Source organism: Nicotiana attenuata, unplaced genomic scaffold, assembly GCF_001879085.1.
Source record: "Nicotiana attenuata strain UT unplaced genomic scaffold, NIATTr2, whole genome shotgun sequence".
NCBI lineage: Eukaryota > Viridiplantae > Streptophyta > Magnoliopsida > Solanales > Solanaceae > Nicotiana > Nicotiana attenuata.
In genome coordinates this window covers 20101-43968 of record NW_017671577.1, presented here as the reverse complement: position 1 = coordinate 43968, position 23868 = coordinate 20101, and the positions used below count along the sequence as shown (strand labels likewise).

At 37.8% G+C, this 23868-nt stretch overlaps 2 protein-coding genes across 4 annotated transcripts; both read right to left on the bottom strand.

Moving 5' to 3' along the window:
- Positions 1–6272: 6272 nt before the first annotated feature.
- LOC109209080 (malate dehydrogenase [NADP], chloroplastic-like) lies at positions 6273–12759 on the bottom strand. The gene is made up of 14 exons (XM_019372256.1): positions 12379–12759; positions 12214–12301; positions 10271–10357; positions 9640–9724; positions 8761–8942; positions 8597–8667; positions 8425–8515; positions 8259–8333; positions 8071–8172; positions 7862–7984; positions 7328–7396; positions 7184–7252; positions 6921–6974; positions 6273–6837 (listed from the first exon to the last, which is right to left on the bottom strand). The coding sequence occupies exons 1-14, from the start codon at positions 12543–12545 to the stop codon at positions 6784–6786; spliced, it is 1317 nt and encodes a 438-aa protein (XP_019227801.1). The 5' UTR covers positions 12546–12759; the 3' UTR covers positions 6273–6783.
- A 1748-nt stretch (positions 12760–14507) lies between these two features.
- LOC109209079 (protein BTR1-like) lies at positions 14508–23840 on the bottom strand. 3 transcript variants are annotated; one of them, XM_019372253.1, is made up of 10 exons: positions 23556–23839; positions 21196–21434; positions 21017–21117; positions 17300–17493; positions 16632–16708; positions 16340–16435; positions 16214–16275; positions 16030–16120; positions 15648–15925; positions 14508–15252 (listed from the first exon to the last, which is right to left on the bottom strand). In XM_019372253.1, the coding sequence occupies exons 1-8, from the start codon at positions 23647–23649 to the stop codon at positions 16033–16035; spliced, it is 951 nt and encodes a 316-aa protein (XP_019227798.1). In that variant the 5' UTR covers positions 23650–23839; the 3' UTR covers positions 14508–15252; positions 15648–15925; positions 16030–16032. The 3 variants fall into 3 exon arrangements, with proteins under 3 accessions (XP_019227798.1, XP_019227800.1, XP_019227799.1); XM_019372255.1 differs by having other exon boundaries at positions 16632–16705; positions 23556–23836; XM_019372254.1 differs by lacking the exon at positions 15648–15925 and having other exon boundaries at positions 23556–23840.
- Between the last annotated feature and the right edge of the window lie 28 nt (positions 23841–23868).

Genomic DNA, 23868 nt, shown 5'->3' with positions numbered 1-23868 from the left:
GCATGACTGGTACTGAATCCATGGAAGGAACATCCGCACTAGGATCACAGATATAGGCCAAATATGCTAGACATCTCTTCGAGACCATACGTCGAGCCTTCATATAAGATATAACTGTGCTAGTAGAATGGCTAGGAGTCCCTCTCCACTCTGATAGAGGCAACCCCGGTATGGCTAATGTCACAGTCTTAGCGTGACAGTCCAAAATAGCGTGATAAGGTGACAGCCAATCCATGCCCAAGATTACATCAAAGTCCACTATATCAAGAAGTAGATCTACCCTGGTCTCATGGCTCCCGATAGAAGCCACACACGAGCGATAAACATGATCTACCACAATAGAAATCACCCACAGGAACATACACATAAACAGGAGCACTCAAAGAATCACGAAGCATAACAAGATATGAAGAAAAATAGGACGACACCCCGGATCAAATAAAACTGAGGCATCTCTATAGCAAACCCGAACAATACCTATGATGACGGCATCAGATGACTCTGCCTCGGGTCTAGCTGGGAATGCATAAAAAGGGGGTTGAGCCCCACCACTCTGACCTCTGCCTCTCAGACGGCCTTTAACTGGCTGGCCTCCACCTCTAACGACCTGACTACCACCTCTAGCTGCCTGACCCCCGCCTCTAGCTGGTTGTGCGGGCGGTCAGTGTCGGAATCATAGCACGAGTACCCTGTTGTGGTCTGCTGCTCATCAACCTAGAATAGTAATTCCTAATGTGACTTGCATCGCCGCACTCAAAGCAACCCCACGGCTGGCCTAATACTGAGTTTGAGATGATCCTTAATGACCCAAACGACCACTATTATAACACTATAGAGATGGTGCACTGATAAGAGCTGAAGGTGTACTGAATTCTGGCTGCTCGGGACGATACCCATAAGAACCACGACTACTTGAGGCACTGTGTGCTACCTGAAGCGTTGACTAAATCGGCTTGTGAGGATGGCCTCTACCAAATGAACATGTGCCTCCAGATGAGGCATCACTGAAACCACCAAAATGACGAGGCATCTTCTCAGATACCGCCTCTCTACCCTGGCCACAAATCATCTCAATCCGTCTAGCAATATCTACCGTCCGCTGGAAAGAAATATCATCTCCGGTCTCCTTGGCCATCTGTAGCCTAATACCAAAAATAGGACCATCAATGAATCTTCTCACCCTCTCTCTGTCAGTAGAAATCAAGATAGCTACATGGTGAGATAGGTCCACAAATCTGCTCTCGTACTGGATAACAGTCATGCTATCATGTTGTAGGCGTTCAAACTGCCTACGATACTCCTATCTTAGAGGAAAAAGGAATTAACTTCTCCAAAAATAGCTGTGAAAACTGGTCCCAAGTGAGTGGAGGTGAACCTATTGGTCTGGCTTGAACATAATCCTGCCACCATCTCTTGGCAGAGCCGGTCATGTGAAACACTACGAAGTCGACTCCATTGGACTCCACAATACCCATATTGGACAACACCTCGTGGAAACGGTCCAAATAATGATGTGGATCCTCAGAAGGTGTACCTCCAAATGAATAGGAAAGAGCTTTGTGAACTTATCCACCCCGGACTTTGTAGCAATAACGGGCTGAACTACCCCAACTGTCGAAACCGCCGGAGTCTGATACATGGGAGTCATCTGCTGCGGAGTGTGAGTGGCGGGAGTTTGGGCTCCTCCCCCATCCTGGGAGACAATTGGTGCCATAGGAAATACTCCGGTCTGGGACACACTCTCCATAAGGACCACTAAGCGGACTAAGGCATCCTGAAGTACGGAAGTAGCAATAGATCCCTCCAGGACCTGAGCGGGTGCAACTTGTGCGGTTTGAACGTGGATCTCCTCCTCATGCTCGATTTGAGGCTTTACAATGGGTGATGCTGCACATGCTCTAGGTTGAGCCCTGCCTCTGCCTCGGCCCCGGCCCCTACCCGTAGTAGTGATTGCAACAGGGGGCTCTGGCTCCTGCCCGGCGTGTGTGTCCTCAACATCTGCGAGAGAACAAAAGTAGAATGGTTCAAACATCAGAAATAGAATAAAGTTGCACGATAAAGAAAGAAAGAAGTGAAACTTTTCTAAAAGCCTCTAGAAGATAAGTACAAATGTCTCTGTACCGATCCTCCAGACTCTACTAAGCTTGATTATAACTCATGATACCTAGAAAACCTGGTGCTCTGATACAAACTTGTCAAAACCCCAAATCTGATCATCGGGGCCGTGATGGCGCCTAACATTTACTTGCTAGGCAAACCAACATTAGGTAATTAACTAACCAGTTTTAGCAATTACAACAAGGTGATGATAATTAATAATTAATAAACTCAGATATGAACACTACGTTATAATAAATAACGTGGTACTAAACTACTCCCAGAAATCCGAAATTACAAGTATATGAGCGTTTAGAATACTACAAACATAGTCTGAAGTAAAACATAATACTATCTGAAACTAGAATAACAATAAGCATGGTAGACTGGGACTTCAGGGACTGCGAACGCCAGCAACTCTACCTCAAGTCTCCTGTAGCTGTCAAATCCGAGCAGTCTTCGCTACACGCTGCTAGGACCAATACCGGGATCTGCACAAGAAATGTATAAATGTAATACAACCGACCCCATGTACTCTGTAAGTGTCGAGCCTAACCTCGACGAAGCAATGACAAGGCTATGGCAAGTCACTCACAATAAAACTATAAGAAATAATAATAATAATAATAATAATAATAATAATAATAATAATAATAATAATAATAATAATAATAATAATAATAGAAAACAGGAATAGAAAATAAAGCAGTAAACTCATATAAATGGACCCGATGGTCAACTACCAGAGGGCCCCAGAATAACATGATCTCAAATCTCGTGCCATAATGTCAAGCATAAATCTACAGCCACAAACAACTACAACACATCAAATCTGTTGCGGTGTGCAACCTGATCCCAAGTTTAAACACAACATCTTGCACAACATACATCTCATTTTCAATATCAATATCATATCGTTTCTGGGGCGTGCAATACGGTCCCCCAATATCAATTCCTTTCAATACCGTTGCGGCGCACACCCCGATCCCCCGATATTATTTTATAAACATAAACAACTCAACACCAATACTACTGTAATATCAATAAAAAAGAGAAGTGAAACATGCATAACAATAAGGAACTACCCAAACAAATGGAGGATTATCAATACTTCAAAATCCCAAACCTTTGGCAAAGCAATAATATCAAAATAGCTAGATGACTCACATAAACGAAATAACATAAGAAGGTACTCCAAGTAATATAACGATAAAAACAAGTAGAACGCGAGACAACGAAAATATACAATTAATACAATTAGAAGCATGTAGCAGGTAAGCAAATATTGGGCAAGAAATATGCAAATCGAAACAAGTAACAATTAAACAAAAAATAACAAGTATGTGTAACGACCTGACCGATCGTTTTGAGCATCTACATCCCGTTCAACTATTTGAAGTTTTGAGTAATTTCATATGATGTATTATGACAAGTGTGTATTGTCGGTTTTGGTTTTCAGGTGTTTTGGGATTAGTTTGGAAGAATGAATTTCATGTTGGAAGCCTTAAGTTGAAAGAGTTGACCAAGTTTGAATTTTTGTATTCGACCTCGTTCGGAGTTCTGATGATTTCGTTAGGTCCGGATGGTGATTTTGGACTCGGGCGTATGTCTAGAATTTAATTTGGATATTTATAGAATGTTTCGACGTTGTTTCTTCAAGAATAAGTGGTACCATATTAAGTAAATGAGCTCCAAATTCAGTTTTATTGAAGCATTAGATCCGTACTAAAATTACGGAGCCATAGCAAAAAGAATCGCCGAAATCGGATATTGTGTGAGAGAGTTATGCCCATTTCTGTGTCGGAAAAGATTGTTGTTTTTCTGGGGCAGAGGCAAATCGTAGGTATCAAATGCGATTTATAAGTCTCGGGTGTCAAATGCGACTTGCCTGGACAGATTCTAAAACGGGGGTTTTAGCCATTTTTAATACATGTGGAGCTATGGAGCTCGGATTGAAGCGATTTTTGAGGCGATTTTCACCATATGGATTGGGGTAAATGATTCTAACTCGGTTTCGGTTAAATTACATGAATCTATTGTTGTTTTATCAACAAATTAGTATTTTGGGTTGAAAATGGTAGAAAATTTCATAGGCTTTAATTGAGGATTTGAAGGCCGAGTTGTGCTCGAATCTGAGTAATTTTGGTATGGTTGGACTCGTGGTTGAATGAGGTTCGGATTTTATAATTTTTGTCGGATTCCGAGACATGGGCCCCACGTTGACTTTTGGTTGACTTTTCAAGCGAAGTTGGAAATTTTTATAAATTGTTAAATTGTAAGTATCGGAGTATATTTTGATTAATTTGCACGTTGTTTGACTAGTTTCGGATCGTTTGGCTTGGAATTGAGGAGATACGAAGGCATTCAGAGGTTGATATGTGCAGAATAGAATTTTCGGAGTATTGTTTAGCTTGCTCGGCATTGAATTCGGCTTGTTCGAGGTAAGTAACACTTCTAATCTTCGAGCTGAGGGTATAAACCCCGAATATACATGATGTGATTTGTTTAGAGGTGACGCACATGCTAGGTGACGGGCGTGTGGGCGTGCACCGTAGAAATTGTGACTCAATCGATTCTGTAGAGATGTGTAGTCAATTAACTTGTTATTCTCCATGTATCTTCCATGTGTTAGAGAAATGGAGCTGTGACTCATGTTAGAAATCATGCTTAGGCATATGTTGGTACTATCGGGACCCACTAAGGTCATTTCTGCTGTCGAATTATATGTTTAAATTGAAATTCCGTACTCAGTCATATTCATTCATTTCATATCATATTTCAGTCTCTGTTATTATTTATTGATACACCATATCATCATTTTGGGATAGTTTCATGACATTGTGAGCCCGAGAGACCGGAGAGATTGATGACTGAGTGAGGTCGAGGGCCTGATTGTGAGGATATTTATGGGAGAGGGATGCACGCCGCAGCAGGCTATATTGGCTTTATATATTTATTATTATGGGATTGGGTTGCACGCCGCAGCATGTTTTTATTCATTTATGCCTGGATCTGGCTTATTATAGCACTTAAGCTGAAGGAGCCCCTCCGGAGTCTGCACCCCCCACAGTGAAAACAGTTGATATGTATATTTGGGATGGACTTCCCAGGGCATGGAGTTGCCTTATTTATTTATATTTGGGATGGACTTCCCAAGGGACTTCCCAGGGCATGGGCATGGAGTTGCCTTATTCATTTATATTTGGGATGAACTTTCCAGGGCATGGAGTTGCCTTTTTCATTTATATTTCGGGTGGAATTCCCAGGACCATGGAGTTGCCTTTACATTTATATTTGGGATGGACTTCCCTGGGCATGGAGTTGCCCCTTTTCATTTATATTTGGGATGGACTTCCCTGAGCATGGAGTCGCCCCTTCACATTTATATTTGGGGATGATTTTTCCCTGGGCTGGATTGACCCTATACAGTACCGAGTGACTGATTGTCAGTTATTATATATATGTAATGACCCAGCCGGTCGTTTCATGAGTTACCGCGCCGTTTCCCCCATTTCTGCTTTTTTATGCTTTGATCATTTGTATTATGCGGTGTCGGGTTAGTCGGTTCGAATCCGGAATGGTTTTGGGAAGGGTTTGAGACACTTAGTCTCTTAAGTTGGTGTTTAGTTGGAAAAGTCAGCCGAAAGTTAACATGTGACCAAACGATCCCGGAATTTGGGTTTTATAATTCGAATAGCTTCGGGAGGTGATTTGGAACTTAGGAGCGTGATCAGAATGTGTTTTGATCTCAAATAACAAAACGGACCTATTACAAGTCCCAAACCAAAATCCAAACCTGATAACCATAAAGTGAACCTACGGTTCCTAGGGAATTTCCAAACATTCAAATTGTTAACTTTCGACAAAACAAGTCAAATCAACCTAGGGACCTCCGAATTCAATTTCGGAGTACGCCCGAGTCCAAAATCACAATACGGACCTACCGGAATCGTCAAAACACCGACCCGAAATCGTTTACCCAAAATGTTGATCGTGGTCAACTCTAACCTCATTTTTAGTTAAAATTCTCTCTCTTTTAAAATTTCACATAAAAGCTTTTTGAAAAAGCGACACGGACCACGTACGCAATCCAAGAAACACCAAATGAAGCCACAGGAGGTCTCGGATCATGAAAATTAAAGCTAGTACTCAAAATGACCTATCGGGAGATCTAATACTATAACCAATCAATTTCACTTTAATAATTCTAATACTATATGCACACAAGTCTTTCAGTTGATCTTAATACTTGGAAAGAATACAAAGTTTCCCGCCAAAACAGAAAAAGGAACTGTAATTCCTGGTATGTCCAAGTCCAACAACATGGATCTTAGATATTACTGCTTCAGAAGGCCTTGAAATTACCTCTTCCAGCAAGCTTCTTTCTTCAGTCTAAAAAGCTTCATTTATTTTCTGCTCAAGTGAGGATGCCAATTCTACAATCTAAAAAGCACGATAAGTTCGAACAACAGTAGCGATTCGGATTCCCCTGGCAATTCTATCCTCTGACATAATTTCCTAGTCAACCAGTTATATATTGGTAGACTGCAATCAAATCTGTTCTACTTACAGAGATCATTTGCATACAATTTACATTTTCCTTTAGCTTTGTATCCACAGAATCTAAGCCCATTTTGCAAGACAGACAGACAGGTCAAAAGCTGTTGATAACCTGGCTCTGTGGTTTCACATTTCTCCGGGGAGCATTGTATCCCCTGGTAGATCACAGACAGCAATACCCTAAAGAGAGAAAACATAATTTCAGTCTCACCACCCTTGAGGAGATCGAGGAGAATAACAAACAAAGTAAAACAAAACCTCACCTCCCCTGTACGATGCGCGACACATCTCTTCTCAGCAAGCAACTCGTCTTCTGACTGCAAAACCATAGACAAACACCAGATTAATTAACTTCTTCATGAATGTTTATGTGAACAGAAATTAGCATCTTGAGTTGGAGCTTTTTGGTTTTATATGTTAAACATTTTCCCGCCAATCTGATCTACTAATTTGCCATCAAATGACATATTCTTTTTGCGAAAGAAAAAAAAAAGATGTCCCACAGTTAAAGAGAAAGGGAGATGACCTTCTTTATTCGGCTTCGCAGGTAGTCATCAATTATTACATCCTTGACAAGTTCATAGTCACCATCACCCTGCAAGAAGAAGAATATTAGATTTGCAACGGAAAGGTTAACCAGGTAAATTGGGAACTGAAGGAAATAACCAACATTTGATCTGCATGGCATGCTGAAAACTATACCCTCTGCTATCCCATAAGGATTTCCATCGGTGTACACCTGCATTATCAGATCCGAATCACATAGGAGCTCATAAATGACAATTATTTACCATCTAACCGGACAATAAATAACCATACTAGGTATATCACACATGACAGAAGATGTGGTTGCATTAAAAATATTTATAAGTTTATCTTAATAGTAGCTTGGCTTCCATTTCAGCTAATTATGCCCATTCAATCAGGATTTTTAGTTTGTGGGTATGAAGTGCCACAGCACTCACTATTCCCACTGCTGAAGGCACGTTTGCTGGTACGTCCAATAGTTGATATCTCTATTTGGAAATAAGAAATGACCAAAGTGATACTCAACCACCTTCTAGTGATATTACAATACTTTCTGAAGCCGGGGGTGGGGTGGGGAAAGACATTAACGTTCAGTATGTGCCTTTCCCCATAATAGCTCTTAGAAGTCAGTAATAGACAAATCAATTTTCTTATAATGAAGAATTCATGAACTTACGCCAGTGGAGAACCAATCGCCTTCGGGCGTAGGAGTAACGAGAGACCTTATTGCATCAACAACAGATACAGCAGTCGATGCAGCTGAAGATCTTCCCCATTTCTGAATAAGTACACCACCTCTCTGGAGATCAACGCTATGCATTAGAGACTCTTTTAACAAAAACATATGAAAGGCACAAATGCAAACTCTGAGATTTGAGACCACACCTTTTGAACCTTTTCAGTGAACTCTTCCTCCAACCATTTAGTGTCTCTAATGACCTCTTTGACTGGGAAACCATTAATTTTTGCATTTAAAAAGTCTGGTACCTGATAGCAATAAACTGACTGTTACTTATAGCAGGACTAGTAAAGCAATTGAAAATACCATTGAATGAGAGAATCTTATCAGAAACCTGAGTGGTTGAGTGGTTTCCCCAGATGGTCATATTAGATACTTTGTCATAGAAGACTCCAGCTTTCAGAGCAAGCTGCAAACCATGAGAGTCCTAAGTTAAACGTTTTGTGTTCACCACGGCAAAGAATGAAAGAAACTATATGATGTTTAATGAAGTGGCTTACCTGGCATTTTGCTCTATTTTCATCTAATCTTGTCAATGCATGAAAATTCTTTGCAGATATATCTGGAGCATTTTTCAAGCAAATCAATGCACTAGAGAGGAATAGAGAGATATTAGCAATGAACAGAGTGGTATAGAAAGGAGACTTGCTATCAAGTGAAATAGTTTATTACTTGGTATTACAAGGGTTTCCCACCACTATCACTTTGACATTACGAGATGCAACAGCATTGAGAGCTTTTCCCTGTAATGATTATATGAAAAGCTTGATTCAATAACTTATACTATCTGTCTTCCTTTCGAAACATAAACTCCCAGAACAACTAGAAGAATATACCTGCTCAGCAAAGATTTGGCCATTTATATCCAATAAGTCAGCTCGTTCCATTCCGGGGCCTCGGGGCTTTGCTCCTATGAGAAGTGCCCATTCAGCATCCTGGAACACCTCATAAGGATCTATACCTATGCTGACCTCCCTAAGCAAAGGATACAAGGAGTCTTCTAGTTCCATAGCAACTCCTGCATCATGATATCTAAGTGTTAACTAAAGCAGAAATTCATCAACAAAAGTAGGAATTCCATCGTTTTCCTGCAGTTAGCGATAACGAATATCATAGAAGTAGCCAGTGGCGAAGCTAAAAATTTCCTTCTAGTTCCATAGCAACTCCTGCATCATGATATCTACGTGTTAACTAAAGCAGAAATTCATCAACAAAAGTAGGAATTCCATCGTTTTCCTGCAGTTAGCGATAACGAATATCATAGAAGTAGCCAGTGGCGAAGCTAAAAATTTCCCAAAGGGTGTTCAAATTGAAAAGAAGTGAAAAACTTTCCGACAAAGGGTGTTCAGTATGTGTCATATACCTCTAAAACATAATATTTTACCTCTATACACAGTGTAATTTTTTGACGAAGGCTGGTCTTATAACCATGTGGCTTCGCCACTCAAGTAGCAAAGAGCTGAAAGTTGGGAAATGCTATAAATAAGAAAGTAAACATTTCTAATCCAACGGCAGACAACAAACACGTTATATTCTATAATGTTGGACAAGTTTGTTGGTGCTTAAATCACAAGGACATATAAGATTAGTTTTTCTAGGTAAGCCACAAACGTACCCTAAAAACAAGAAAGAAAAGGAGAAAAGAAGAAAAACATATTAGTCCGTGAAAGATCCTCCAAAAGTTTAGATGTTTATAGGATAGGGAAAATACCTACCTTCAAGGGCTTGGATTGACCGCTCGGACCCCAATAATTTTAATGCTATTGGCTGATCAGGCCCAAAAACTTCACCTGCTGCAAGCTGGACAAATTGAAACGAATTATGTACTTTCCGAGGTTTTATGTGACTGACTAAAAATCTTTTGAAATTGTCATACTGGTTGATAAGAACAAACATGATGATGCTAGATAACACACGTCCAAGCAGTTAATTCATACTTTAAGTTCAATATTAGATGAACCAGCAGTGCATCCAATCTACTTCAGCCATTTTAAAAAAAAAAAATTGGTATTAGATAAGATTCCGTCCACCAAAAATTCTTGCCAAGGAACTGATTAAAATGAAAGATTGTCTACATGGTGAGAACCGGCGGTAGATAGCAGATGAAATTCTGCAACTAAGGAACGTGGTCGCACGTTGCAGATGCAATTTTGACTCTGACAGTTAATCTCGAGGGCACATGACTAACCTCTATGGCTTTTTACATCATGTCGTCCGAAAAATTAATCAAGCATTATGCTCAATATTGCATTCTCTTCATGAAGAAAACTGTGCATGGGCTTTGCGTTTTGGTTTAAGTAGACGTATCTACCATTTACTAAAATTAATAGGGAAAGTGATTCTTACTTTAAAAAGAAGATGATTAGCAATCATCCCAGCAGCACCTGAAACACTGACATTTATCAACTTCTTCCAACAACTTGTTTCTTCTTCCTGTTGACAAAGATTATGCTTAAAATTCAATACTAACTAAAAGTGAAAGATAGATGTTGTTTGACTATTCAACTTTAACTTTGCATTGTAAACTGAAGATAACTTTCAGAAAGAGTTGGCTTGGATTTGAGTATGCATAGTCACTAATTACTAATCCAGCATACAAAAGTTGTACAGTGTGTCTTTCATTCTGCTTTTATTAAGAAACTCCAGCAATTGATAATAAGTCAGAAAAAGCCTTTAGGTTGTTTTGTACCATTGAAGTACAGTGAATGAACTTCCAATCCTAGTCTATATCTTTACTAGCTTCTTGTTTGTTGTATCTCGTCATATAGATCTCCAGTAGAGTAATTGGTTTAACTTAAAAGGGTATTGGTAATATTATGCATGAGATAGAAGTTCAGTCTCTATTAAAATTTAGATGTTTATAGTAAATGGATTCCAAGTCTGCAAACCTATGGGCGAATATTGATAGCTTGAAAATCCTTCCCAGATCAAATCTAAGTATTAGGATGGGAAGGATACCAAATTGCTCTTTTACTCATTTCTTCAGCATTTTGTTAGGAAGTGTCAAGATGAAACAGAAATTCTCAAATATGGACTTTGTTCCACAGCAAAATGAAACAGAAAGACGTGTAAATAATGACCCAAAGTTTGGGTGCGTTGTCATTTCTAAAGCAGCAATTACACTCCACCTTATTCTGCATTAGCACTCTATAGCCTTAAATTTTAGCCCCATTCCTCGTGATTGGAAAAGATAACCGCGCCACACGAGGATGCACAAAACTAAACTATTTGGAAGACACTGAGCTATGCTGCAAATATGGACACTTTTGGTAGAGAACTGGCAGAAATTGTTGAGATCGATAGTTTATAGCTTTCCCAAGAAAAACTTTCCTAAATCCACGGAAGGTAAATGTATAATGATCAAATATAAAATTAATATATATATATATATATATATATATATATATATATATATATATATATACACACTTCACTATAAACACCTTTAGAAGTTTTCAGAGAGTAAATAATGTCGGGAAAGTCAAGGTAATGTCGGAACAAGAAGCATATAATGTCCTACACCTCATTATATAATACCCATGCTCCCACTACCATGTGGCGGAGATTAGATTGGTTTTGGTAAGAGTTACTTACTCTTCCCAATTTGTGTGCCATACTTTCTTTTTTAGTTTGTCCCATAAAAAATGGGATACTTCATATTTTAGAAATAATTTAAGTTAAAACTTCTCACTTTACCCGTAATGAAATGATTTATAGCTACACAAATATCTATAACTTCTTTAGACAAAAGTTTCAAAAGTATTCCTTTCTTTTTTAAACACTATGTCGAGTCAAACTCCGCAAAGTAAATTGGGACGGAGGGAGTACCAATCTTTTGGATAGAGTTACTCAATATATGTACTAGTAGGAGGATACATGTAATCGGTGGAATAGTAAAGATGCATCATCCATATATATATATATATAGATTGGTTTGAGTAAGAGGTTACCAATCTTTTGGTCAAATTGGGGGCAAGGAAAAAACCCTCATTCTACCCTGCCACCGTAAAAGCTTTTACCAATTCTAAACTCTTGAACAGGTACAATCCAAATCATCTCAATAAGCCAAAGTAACAAACTAACAATGACCACACAGCTATGTCTAAAAAACAATAGAAAATGATTCTCCAAACCCCTAAATGTAAAACAGAGTGCAGCAGGGCAACAGACTGAAGTACTTGTGAATTTTACAGCACAGCTAAAGCAAGGCTAAAACACGGAAATACTTGGTAATCCATATATAGTCGTTTTCTGTCGCTTAATGACAAAATCAAGAAAATAGAACTTACAGCTTTGAGATCATAAGTGAGACAGAAAACACCAAAGCATTCAGGTTTCTTCTTTAGGTCATTAGTGACCACTGGTGCTTGAACTTCACTGGAACATTAAATCAACAAAGAAAAAAGTTTATAAAACTATGAAACATGTGCTGAAAGTGAAGAAATTTAACATACTTAGAAGTAACAGAGCAACATATATTAGCATAATGGGTTTTTTGGAGAGGCCTAAGACTGAACCGACGCTTCTGATGAGTTGATACATAGAAAAGTTGTGAAGAGTAAAGACTAGTCTTTTTAATTATAGATGAAGAAGAGGAAGGAGTAAATTCTGCCACTGCCATGGCAGCTGAGAGAAGGCTAGTAAATATTGATGGAGAGAGGAAACAGAGTACAAAGGAAAAAGCTTTTGGTTTTGGAGGGAGAGAAAGGAAGAAAATAGGGAAGGGGGAAGAGAATGACAGCAGTTTGGATTAAGTGTTGATTTTGAGCCATGGCATACGACACTTGTCATCTCATCTCATAAATATCTACGTTCGTCTTCTTTTATTAAATGAATACTAATATTGCATTTATAAGTTGGAGATAATGAGAATTACGGCAAACCTATGTATAATGGTTTATCTGGTGAAAACTACAAACGTTATTTATACGTTTAGGACACTCAAGTCTTTTAGTAATAAGTTGAAAAACAAGCACAAGCTACATAATAGATTATCAAATTGATAAAGGAAGGAAATTTGTATTTTAACTCTATTATTCATGAGGTCCTTGATGAAGCAGCTTGGGAATCCAGTATTGGAGCATAAATTCAGGAAACAAAATCAGGTGGCGGACCTCCTCGCAAAGGAAAGAAAAGGGAAAAAGACTTTTGATAGGACAGAAATTATGACAGTTCCTATGATGTTTGTAAACAAGGCATTGTGGTGGACAGACATTTGAAGAACTGTATTTGTCCGTAATGTAAGGGTAAACATTTGTGTTGGTCAAGACATTGGTAACTATACAATATATTGTAACTACATTGGTTTGTATATATAATTATCCAGTTCGCTAAGAAAAAAAAAAGGTTGAAAAACAAGCCGGTCTTAATAGTAAGAAATTAAGGGGGACTAGGCAGCCTGGTGATATAAATGCATCCACTAAGAAAATCTTTATCAATTTCCTTTTTACAAGGTTTAACTAGGTGTCGGGTGAACCTATTAAGTTATTAGTAATATCATAGGTCAACGATAAAATAATATTCCTCTTTTGTTCTCTACTAAGTAATATATGTGAGTTTGCACCTACGAATTCCTTTTGTGTAATGGGAGAAGGGTCATTTCGTCCCTGGTCGTGTAGTTTCACAAATTTAAGCTAGCGTTTGGTTACAGATTTGTTTGAAACTTTAAAAAAGAGTTTTTGAAGTTGTATTGAAAAATAATTTTTGAAAGTTGAAGTTGTATTTGGACATGCATTTTATTTGAAGAAAAGTTGAAGTTTTGTGAGTGGAAGAAAAATTTCCACCCCAAAATTTTCCTAAACCAGTTTTTGGGAACTTGAAAATTTTTCAATTTTTTTCCAAAAACATGGTCATATTTCATAAACAAACAATGTTTTCAAAAAGATATTGAAAAATTAAAGCCAAAATTTACAGTCAAACGGGAGCTAAATAATTTACGATACAGAATTTAGGTAAAAATGTATCTACATATATATATGAGTGTGTATATGTGTGCGTACATGAGTCTTGCTGACATACTGCATGAGGGTATAATGTTAGCAATGTACCACCCACTTTATCTTTTCCTTAAATGCCCCTAAAACACAATAGTATAACACATTAATGAATAGGTTTTTTTGTACTCGTCCCAGAAAAACAAAACCCAGCTCTATATTCTCCTTCTCTGGATATGGCCGCCTCTCTTCCTCTTTTATTTCTACCTTTCTGTCCCACAGCTATGGTTTATCTTGAGGAGAAGTGGAAACATCATTTGTTGTGAAATTCCAGATTGACATTCACATTAGATGCTTTGCTAACAAAATTAAAAGATTACTGAATAGATTAAACATATATTTAATAGATTAAAGATTAAATGAGAATGAATATCATCTTTAAGTCTATTCTGTAAAACATTCCTTGCTTCCTGGAACAAAGTTCAGAGGAATATCTTTTACGATGCAACAGGTTCTTTTTAGAAATCTTAAACATCACAGTCTGCTTTTCGGCAACTTTTAAGGTTAAAATCGGTTGAATAATTTCAAGTGCAACACTAGAAATTTTTTTTCGTAACATCCCAATCTTTAAAATTATCAAACCAAACCCGAAAGTATAAAAATAAAACTGAGTTATTATTGAAAAATGGAATCATCGTGGAACAAACATGGCATTTCTTCTTCTCTAACCTTAACATGGAGCACCAATAGTCTCCTATTCTGGTTTCGACTTTCGATAACTCTGTATAAACTTTTGTTGGTGTTTCGATGACTTTGAATAAACTATCTTGGACAAGGATGAAGCTGGATCATTGGCATAAGCAAAAGCTATGTCAAAAAACAACAATGGCGGACCGTGTGTTCAACGAAATCAGGAATATACTTAAGATCCAGTGAGATCGTTAAATCGGATGGTGTCGAAGCCTTGCTACCTATTTCACTTGCTCATTTTCTTCTCCTACATCCCCATTCGATTCTCCGCTTCTCAGCTCCTCTTTCCTTCTTAAACGAGAAATTCAAGTGTTTGTTGCATACTGCGTCTTGGCTGTTGTGAACATTCTATTTGAGAATGCTATAGAAGTTGCACGCTTTCCAGAGTTTGATTCTGAGCCAAATGTTTTTGGGCCTACCATTACAAAGAAACTTCTTTGTGGCCGTTTTGAGCTTGACAAAAGACTTCTGGATTATGTAAATGGAAAATAGGTCAAACATGAACAGTATTTGCTGTCTCCCTTTTGTTTCATCTGGGCATTGGGCTTTTGATCTTCCAACCCCAATAGAAGATGTTATTCATTCTCATTCGGTTTCTCAAGCTACTTAATCGCTTCTGTTCTTCCTTCAAATTTCCTGTCAAAACTATAGGCAAACATGTTAAGGGTGCTGGATCAGAGATATGATTCATACTTGTGAGAAAACTATCTTTTCGTTTTCCTTTTCTTGACATAGTTAAAAGAGGAAAATGAGAACCTAATTTTGCTGCATTCATTAGGTCACTGGTTTTGGATTTGTACACTGCAGTTCAAATAGTGCCTTTTTGACCACAGGGAAACAAAAAAAAAAAAAAAATCTATGGACAAGGATTACCCTATACTGAAATTTGACACCAAATAAAATTAAGAATAATGTACTATAGCAATAATGTATCGTAACCATGGAGTCAACGTGAAATATACATTAGACAGAGAAATGAATTGAAGGACGAAAAAATGAATTTGGAATAAAGAAATTGCTATAATTTTGCTATCATTTACCCCAAATTTAAACGATGCAAGCCACTGTAGATGCTCATATTGATGATACATTACCCTTCACGAGATATAAGGAATAAACAAACGACCTAACTGATTGTTAGAAGCTATGAAACGTTATAGCTGTATTGAATGGTCATATTTTCAGTCAACTGAATCAAATCTGTGATAATTTATCCCACAAGCTTTGTTTCGGAAAAATCTTCAAAAAAATTCATGTGCTACTCTCTTTCAACAAAACATACTCTCCTCCCGTGGATCAGCATTTCACAAACTCACCCCTATAACAATGTCAACAGAGTTACAAAATCACCACATGGACATGATATTGACGCTATCCATTACGAAAAACTCAACAAAAAAATATTAGAAATATAAGTCCAACCTGTCATCTCTCAGAAACGGATGCTACTTTCCGAAATATCATGGACTCAGCCGTGCGGATCGCTCTTTGGGATCCAGTCATAGTCACCTTCCTGCAAAACGTGATAAATTTTGTTCAAAATGTTTATACTCTCTGTATAGCTCAACCTGTCAAGTGAAACAAAAAAATATCAAGGATGTCATACCGGTCAGAAGTACCGGACACGAAATCACCCCTATCTGAAATCTTTATTCTGGCTCCACTAACCTGCAAGGGAAGCACAGACTTAGCATATACACAAGCAGGGAGCAATTGAAACTTCTTTACACACCTGACTGATCTCCATTATATTCCTCCCATTCCGCCCAAGCACCAACCCTATATGCTCATCTGCAACACCAATAGTCACAGAATTGTCCCTATCTTCCTGCAACACCATAAAAGCACCAAGTGTCAAAGCTCAACGTGAGAAAAGAAACTTGACAGAGCTAAAAACAAAAGAATAGTAGAACCACATTAGAAACAGAATATGATATAAAGCTGACAGAAGAAAAGTATAAGCTGACTTTTTGGTGAAAGCAGAATTGCATTAAAAAGTGTCACTAATAGAATGCGGAATAGACCTTGTTCTGATATCTGTTATTTGTAAATCTCCCTCCAATTCCATTTGGTGGTCCATAGTTCATTCCCACGTAAACTGCTAAGGAAAAGGAAGATTTTAGATTCTGAAGTCGGACACTGAGAATTAAGACAAATCGAATTTCTCAAATTTTAAATACTTCAGTCCAGTAACCACTTAATATTTTTAGAATGTAAAGTAATAAGCACGGATTCGGTCACTAGATGACCGTATGAAATCAAAAACAATCTACATAATGCTGCACCAAGTCAACCACTAGTCTACTACAGTAATTTCCTGAACAGTACACCTGGTAGCTAGGGAAAACATCATTTAAGAGGCTGGATCATCATTATCTTAGAAAGCCCTATGAACATGAAACAAGCGTTGTTCCCTTATCCAAGCATCCATTCTTTTTATCCTGAAATCCTCTCGGACACCACCAGATTGCCGCATTTGGTTATTAAGCAAGAACAAGAACCGCTTTTCCCTAGGAGAACTAAGCATAAGTCTAAGATCTAGGGCAGTCATTCAAAAAAGAAATGATCAAGACATAAGAGCAGATCTTATCCTTATCCATGCTGACAATCACTTAAGTGGAAGTATTCCTAATTAGTTTTTTTTTAATATTTATAGTGGAAGTTTTCCTAATTAGTTATAATTGACACATACCTGCATATGGAAATGGAGCAATGATAGATTGTATATAATGACGGTCTTCTACCAACTTATATAGAATCAATTCAATAGCTCGCATCTGCTCCCCAAGAGTTCCAGTCACTATTACTAGCCTATCATGCAGTCCTGGAAAATTGTTATCCTGAGGAGATATTTTTATGCCAGCCCGTGAGTCTTCAATAAATGATCTGTAATATAAAAAGCGTCTACAATCAAAACCAATGATTTCTTTACCGCCAATATTACCAAAAGCTAGAAACTAACAACTTGGTAAAAACTCTGCTGCATATTTAACTGCAAGATAGACAGTTCATATGAACCTTCATCCTGTCACAAAAAACTTTATCAATAATTATATTCCCATGATCTACAGATGGGCAATGATCTTTGTCCTAACCTTTCTAGTTGTCCCATTATATCCTTGGTTCATCATATGTGTAGGGGACAGGGACCTACGCAATAGAAACATTAGCTTTTGAATAATGCATGGCCTTATACTTGCAGATTTGCACCTGATTTATATGTTACAGCTATTCTTATCTTAACTTTTCATGTTCTGAGCAACCTCTGAAGGAAAAACACTAGCTTTCATGGAGGAAATAAGGCATATCAATCAACTATGACTCAACTCCAAAATAGTTGATTTCGATTATAGGATCACCTATATCCACTCCACTTAATTCAAGTCCGTTTCACTTGAGAAAAGAAAAGTAAGACAAAAAAGTGTTAAATGCTAAGCAGAAGAGCTTTTCATATTAGACTATGTGCTTCGTTCAAAGTCAAAAGCCCGCCTAATTCTAATTGATCCTGTTATTTTTTAAAAATCTAACAGGTTCCTGGTTGTTCAGAATTCTTTCAATTTTATTAGGACTTTCCGAATTTTAAATTTTTGCGTTTTAGTGACTCTCCAATGAAAAGGTGTGAGACGTTGGTCATGGTGGGTCTGAGGAGAGGGAGAGGTAGGCCTAAGAAGTATCAAGGAGAGGTGATTAGACAAGACATGGCACATCAGCAGCTTACAGAGGACATGGCCCTTAATAGGAGGGCGTGGAGATCGAGAACTAGCATGGAAGGCTAATAGGTAGTCGAGCGTATCCCTTTCTCATACCTTTGGTGTCACATATCCTTCTCGTACTTTCTTATACTTAGATTTCTATTACCGATTATTTCCTTCGCCTTGGTTAATCTTATTACCTTGTTATTGTTACTGCTTCTTTTCCGTGGTTTCTATTGTATTTCTTTGTGACTATGTTTTTCTTGAGTCAAGGGCCTATCGGAAACAGGTCTCTCTACCTTCACAAAAGTAGGGGTCAGGTCTGTGTGCACACTTTTTAACACTACCCTTCACAGACCCCACGTGTGAGATTCTACTAGGTTAGTTGTTGTTGCGCTTGTAGTGACTCTAGATCTCCTACTTTACAATATCAATGCCAATTCTAAACTTTGTACTTAAGAAAAGATAAGCATTTTGTCTCCAATAGATGACACAAAAGCATGACCCCCCCCCCCCCCCATGCAAGCATAGTATAAAATGAGAACACGTGATTTGGATTTTCCTCGCCATTAACTCTATATGGAATCGCAGTGGACTCTTCTTTGCCTTTGGGCTCCTCATACCTACCACACGATGAGCAATGAGAATCAGTTATAACTGTAAAACTGCCACCAGAACTAGTAGAGTAGCAGGTATGAAGTAGAAAAAAGACAAATATGTTCAAATCATTCTTTTAGGCCAATAAAGGAGTTGGTGGATCGGCTCCATTCTCAATATCCCTCAATTACTACTCCGCGTTTTACTTTCTAAAAGTTTTAAAGAAAAACAAACTCCTCACTCCTCTTTATACTTCCTCTCCTACTCTTCCACTTTCACCCCAGATAACAACAAAAATCTTTTCTTTTCTGTTCTTTTTAACTCAGAGGCATGGACTTTTCTTCCACTAGTAAAGCAGAACAGCACAATCTTCTCACCTGTGCCCGAATGAAGAAGGCACCAAATCATAGTTTTACCCTTCAGCTGAAACTCATGCCAACAGAAATCTCTCGACCTTTAGAAGGCCATAAAGATCCCCACCTTCCTATAGAAATGGTTTTTGTCATGTCTTCTGAAAAGGTGTTGTTTCTACATTATTCTATTTCCAAATATAAGTATCACATGTTCTTTGATAATCGTATCTGCTATCAAAGAAACTTTTCACAGTTATCTTAGAAATAGAAAGCAATCATATAGGCTATATTCTTCTTAATAAGTAACATAGAGGCTATATAACGTCGTCAAAATATTAGAAGGGTGTATTTGTGATGGTTTACCAGAAAATACAGACAATAATTTGTATTTACCAGGAAACTAACATCGATCAAATAAAATGCACTACATCTGCTTGGATGCAAGCCTAACCCATCTATGTAGAAAAAGACTTTTCCAATGGCTAAAATCAATCGCATTCTTAATGGAATCACAAATCGGAATCCAGCAGCAAAACTACAGTTTTTGCTGAAAGACATATATGTACACACACACAGACACACACACACTGGAAGTCCTGAATACAACAACAACAACAACAACAACAATGCCACAATCCCGAGCAAGTTGGGGTCAGCGAAATAGTCCCAAAGCTAAAACATATTTTTTTTGTAACAAAAAATAATCACTTAAGTAAATGATAGAACATATACTTTAATCCTTAATAACTATGCAACAACAGACCTTTTCCTACAGCACCCTAAACGGTTGTCTACATGGACTACAATCCCCCCTTTAGCTTCATATAAGAGAAGGTGGCTGAATATATCTTTTTCCATATAGGTAAGAGAAGGTGACTGAATTTACTGATTACATTTATCTCCTATCCCAAGTGACAAAAATACCCATAGCCTTCAATGCCTAAGTAAGGTTAAAGCTTCGGTCTGCATCCTTCTAGCATTACCCCCCCCCCCCCCCTTTTTTTTTGGTTGATCAGTTGATCTGTGTTCATAGGACTTGGTTGAATTATATAGGAAATTGATGAAACGGATAGAAAGAGAACCTAAAAGTGTAAAATAGCAAAAGCTCAGCTATGGACAGGATATCGTAACATTAACCAGGGAGAATTTAGCTATGGATACTTAATCTAGAAAACAAATTTAGAAAAAAGAATCTTAACGATTCATATTGGAAGAAGGAACTTAGTCACTAGAACATGCATTGAAGCAAAGCCTCTGTTTGCATGTGTGATATTATTTCAAGGGGTAATAAGCTGCTATTCATTATTCAATGGATGCATGGCCTCAAGCAATTGATCATTGTGCCAGGCAGAATCCAAAGACAAATAATCACTTTCACTTCAAGAGAATCACTCCAGCACATGTAACATGCAATTTTTTCCATAACTCTGAGAAGAACAACTACTACGCCTCAGTCCCAAACAAGTTGGGGTCGGCCATATGAATCCTCACTTCTTTCATTAAGCTAAACCCCAAACTCATATCATCATCATTCCAAATAAAATAAAAGTGAGCGAAAATTACAGCAAAAATTATTTGAGTACATTATGTCATTTAGGTGCATCACTGTAATGATAATAATAATAATAAACAAAAAAATCGAGGACATTTGCGAGGTGGACTGCTTCTCAATTAAAATAAGAACATGAAAATAGGTGCATTTCTAAGAGCAATACGCAAAATGCAACCGCAATGCTTATGAGATACGAATTTAGTAAGAACTCATACTTTATCGTGGCTCCTCCCTTCCCAATAATTCCACCACAAGAGCTATTGGGCACAACTAGTCTAACTTTTGATCGCACGTCATCACCATCTTCAGCATAAAACTGACTCAAGAAAGAGACAGTATTTCAATCAATATGTCGATAAATGTACAGAGAATGGGATTCAAGAAAGTGTATTACCTCATCTAGCAATTTACCAAGAATAAGTTCAACTGCCTTGAGTATATTATCCACAAGCCCAGATACCATTATAACCCTATCCGACGTACCAGGGAAAAACTCAAAGTTGCGTGACAACTGAACTCTTGCCCCAGAACGGGACTGAAACTCGGTGATTGTTGAGCCACCTTTTCCAATAATTGAACCGGCTTCAGTATTTGATAGAAGAAACTTGACATAAGTTTTCTCCTCCTCGTGGTCTGGAACATCAGAGTGAGAAGGAAATAAGAGACAACACGAAATAAAGTAGTACTAAAATTGATGTTGTAAGTTAGTGATCAGAAGAGATAGTAACAACACAGGCTACTAATCAAAACTAAAATCATGATTTTGAACAAACAAATTGAAAGGATAATAAGTAAACATAATGCTCACGAAATCGCAAAGGCATTACACAAAGTGCTATACCTATGTGCCTGTCTCATGATATCAAGCAGCTTTTCATATATAAATCCTTAGTAATGAAAACAAAATCTGGCACCTCATTTCCCATCTTCCTAAATCAGCCAAATAAAAAAGAAGGGAAAGTACCAAAACCGATGTAATACAGGATAATATTGTCAACTATACAAAGTGGGAAAAGCATAAAGTTCTGCTGGGCTTAAAGTGCAATTAAAGCGCCCACTTTAACCAAGAAAAGCGCATATTAAGAAAAACGAAAACGCAATAACGGAAAAAGGTTATTCAACACAAACAAAAACTTATATGAGAAAGAAACTTTAAAAAAAATACTGCTGATTTCTAGTCTAAAACAAATATTGCAAAAATCATGCATTTATTACTTTCATACTATGAGTAATCAGCTAAGTAATGCTTTTGCACATATATGGAGCGTCATCACCCTTATAGTCCAGTTGATAGGTGGTAATAATCATACTTTGTAAGCCCAACATGAGTAATCATAACTTTGTTAGGTCAACTAACATTGGGCAGTCTTATAATGCATGTAAAAGCTTTAGATATTGTAATAAAACCCTAAAGTGACCTAATGCGATTGGAGATAGACCTTAGCGCAAATATAAACTTGCCTACTCGCTCCTGCATCAATCTCCCCTGGATGGAGAGGATTTTGCCTCAAATTTGGATTTAACCATATACATGTTAGGGTAAGAGATGTTCGACATCCACAGTAATGAGACATTGTATCCTCCCTGACACTCCAGCTTGTAGTGTTGCTACAAAAAATTTTGAGCACTCTAAAAGGCCCTTTAAATCGAGGCTTTAGTTCTGAATAGTACTTGGACAGAACTCGTTCCTAAGGTACAGCCACAAAGAGTCCCTAGGCTCACAGTTGCAATTCTCCAACTCAAAAACAAAGCTTCTTCATGCTCAGAGCAAATTCAAAATGTGGTCGAAGTAAGTCTCATTTTCTGAGACTCTCTCACCATGTTTGCCAATGGGTACCGAACGTAGTCTTCAAAAAGTGACTTGTATATTTTAAGTCACAACCTAAAGTTGTTATCTTTACAACTTCATGAAGCTTGTCCCCCTCCTTGGAAGAATGATAAGAAAATAATAGAGGCATTATGAATGGTATTACATCGACTCAAGAGTGCTAACTTAGAAAATCGACAGCTAACTAGCATTATTAAGTCTTTGTTCCAAGGAGCCCACCACAAAATCCATGTTACCATCATTCCAAGGATTGCTAGATGTGCACACATGTCAGGTTGGTGATGGCTCTTGGATCTGTGACAAACGGTGCATCTCTCCACAATGAGTTGAACATATTGAGCCACTTTGGGCCAAAAGAAGTGTTCTTGAACCTACTAAGCGTTTTTCGTTACACTCTCGCGACATGCTATAGTCTTGTTGTTTATCACAAACTGCTGATATTGATCCCCAAAAAAGACGATAGTTGGTAGATACAACTAGGTCATGAACAGCCAACCATCACAGTGTAAAAATTGGATAGGTTCAATCTATAGTCGTTAGGGCCTCCTAAAACGATCTACTAAATTCATTGAGTTGTTCCAAGGGATCAAAACGGCTAGATATTAGTTTTTTATAAGTATATCTAGAAACGTAATTTACATCTTTTTTTGACACGTAATTCGCATATTTGGAACCAAACACCAGGCTATGAACTATCCCAAAAACCAACAAAATTCATCCTTAGGGTTTAAAATCACACATATAAGCTAAAAAAACTGCTCACATACTGATTTTCACACTGTCGTATAGAACGTCAGATCAACAATGTAAAACGGCATTATCATAAAATTCAAATATGGAACAACAAAAGATAGCAGATCTGAAGCATCCAGTTGTTAAAAATATGCGCAAAAAAAAAAGAAGAGAATAAAAACAGAGATGATTACCTGAATGAGGAGGCAGCGATTGGCGAGGCGAAGATTGGTCTTGAAGACCTTCAGTAGAGGAATTGCAGTTAGATTCTGTCCCTTCCGTTGCCATTATCAGTGTTTCTGCGTGAATAGAGAAGCGAGTTAAAGCATTCGCATCAGAAGCTGAAGAAGTGATCTGGCGATATGTGACTGTGTGTGTGTATATGTTATAAAATAAGAAGGGGGATTTTTCTAATTCAGAAGAGGAGGAAATGGACAGCGAGTGAAACAAATAGGATGAAGGCTGCTTTAAAAGAGGAAACGTCTGCTGAGCTCTCTGCCTTCTTTT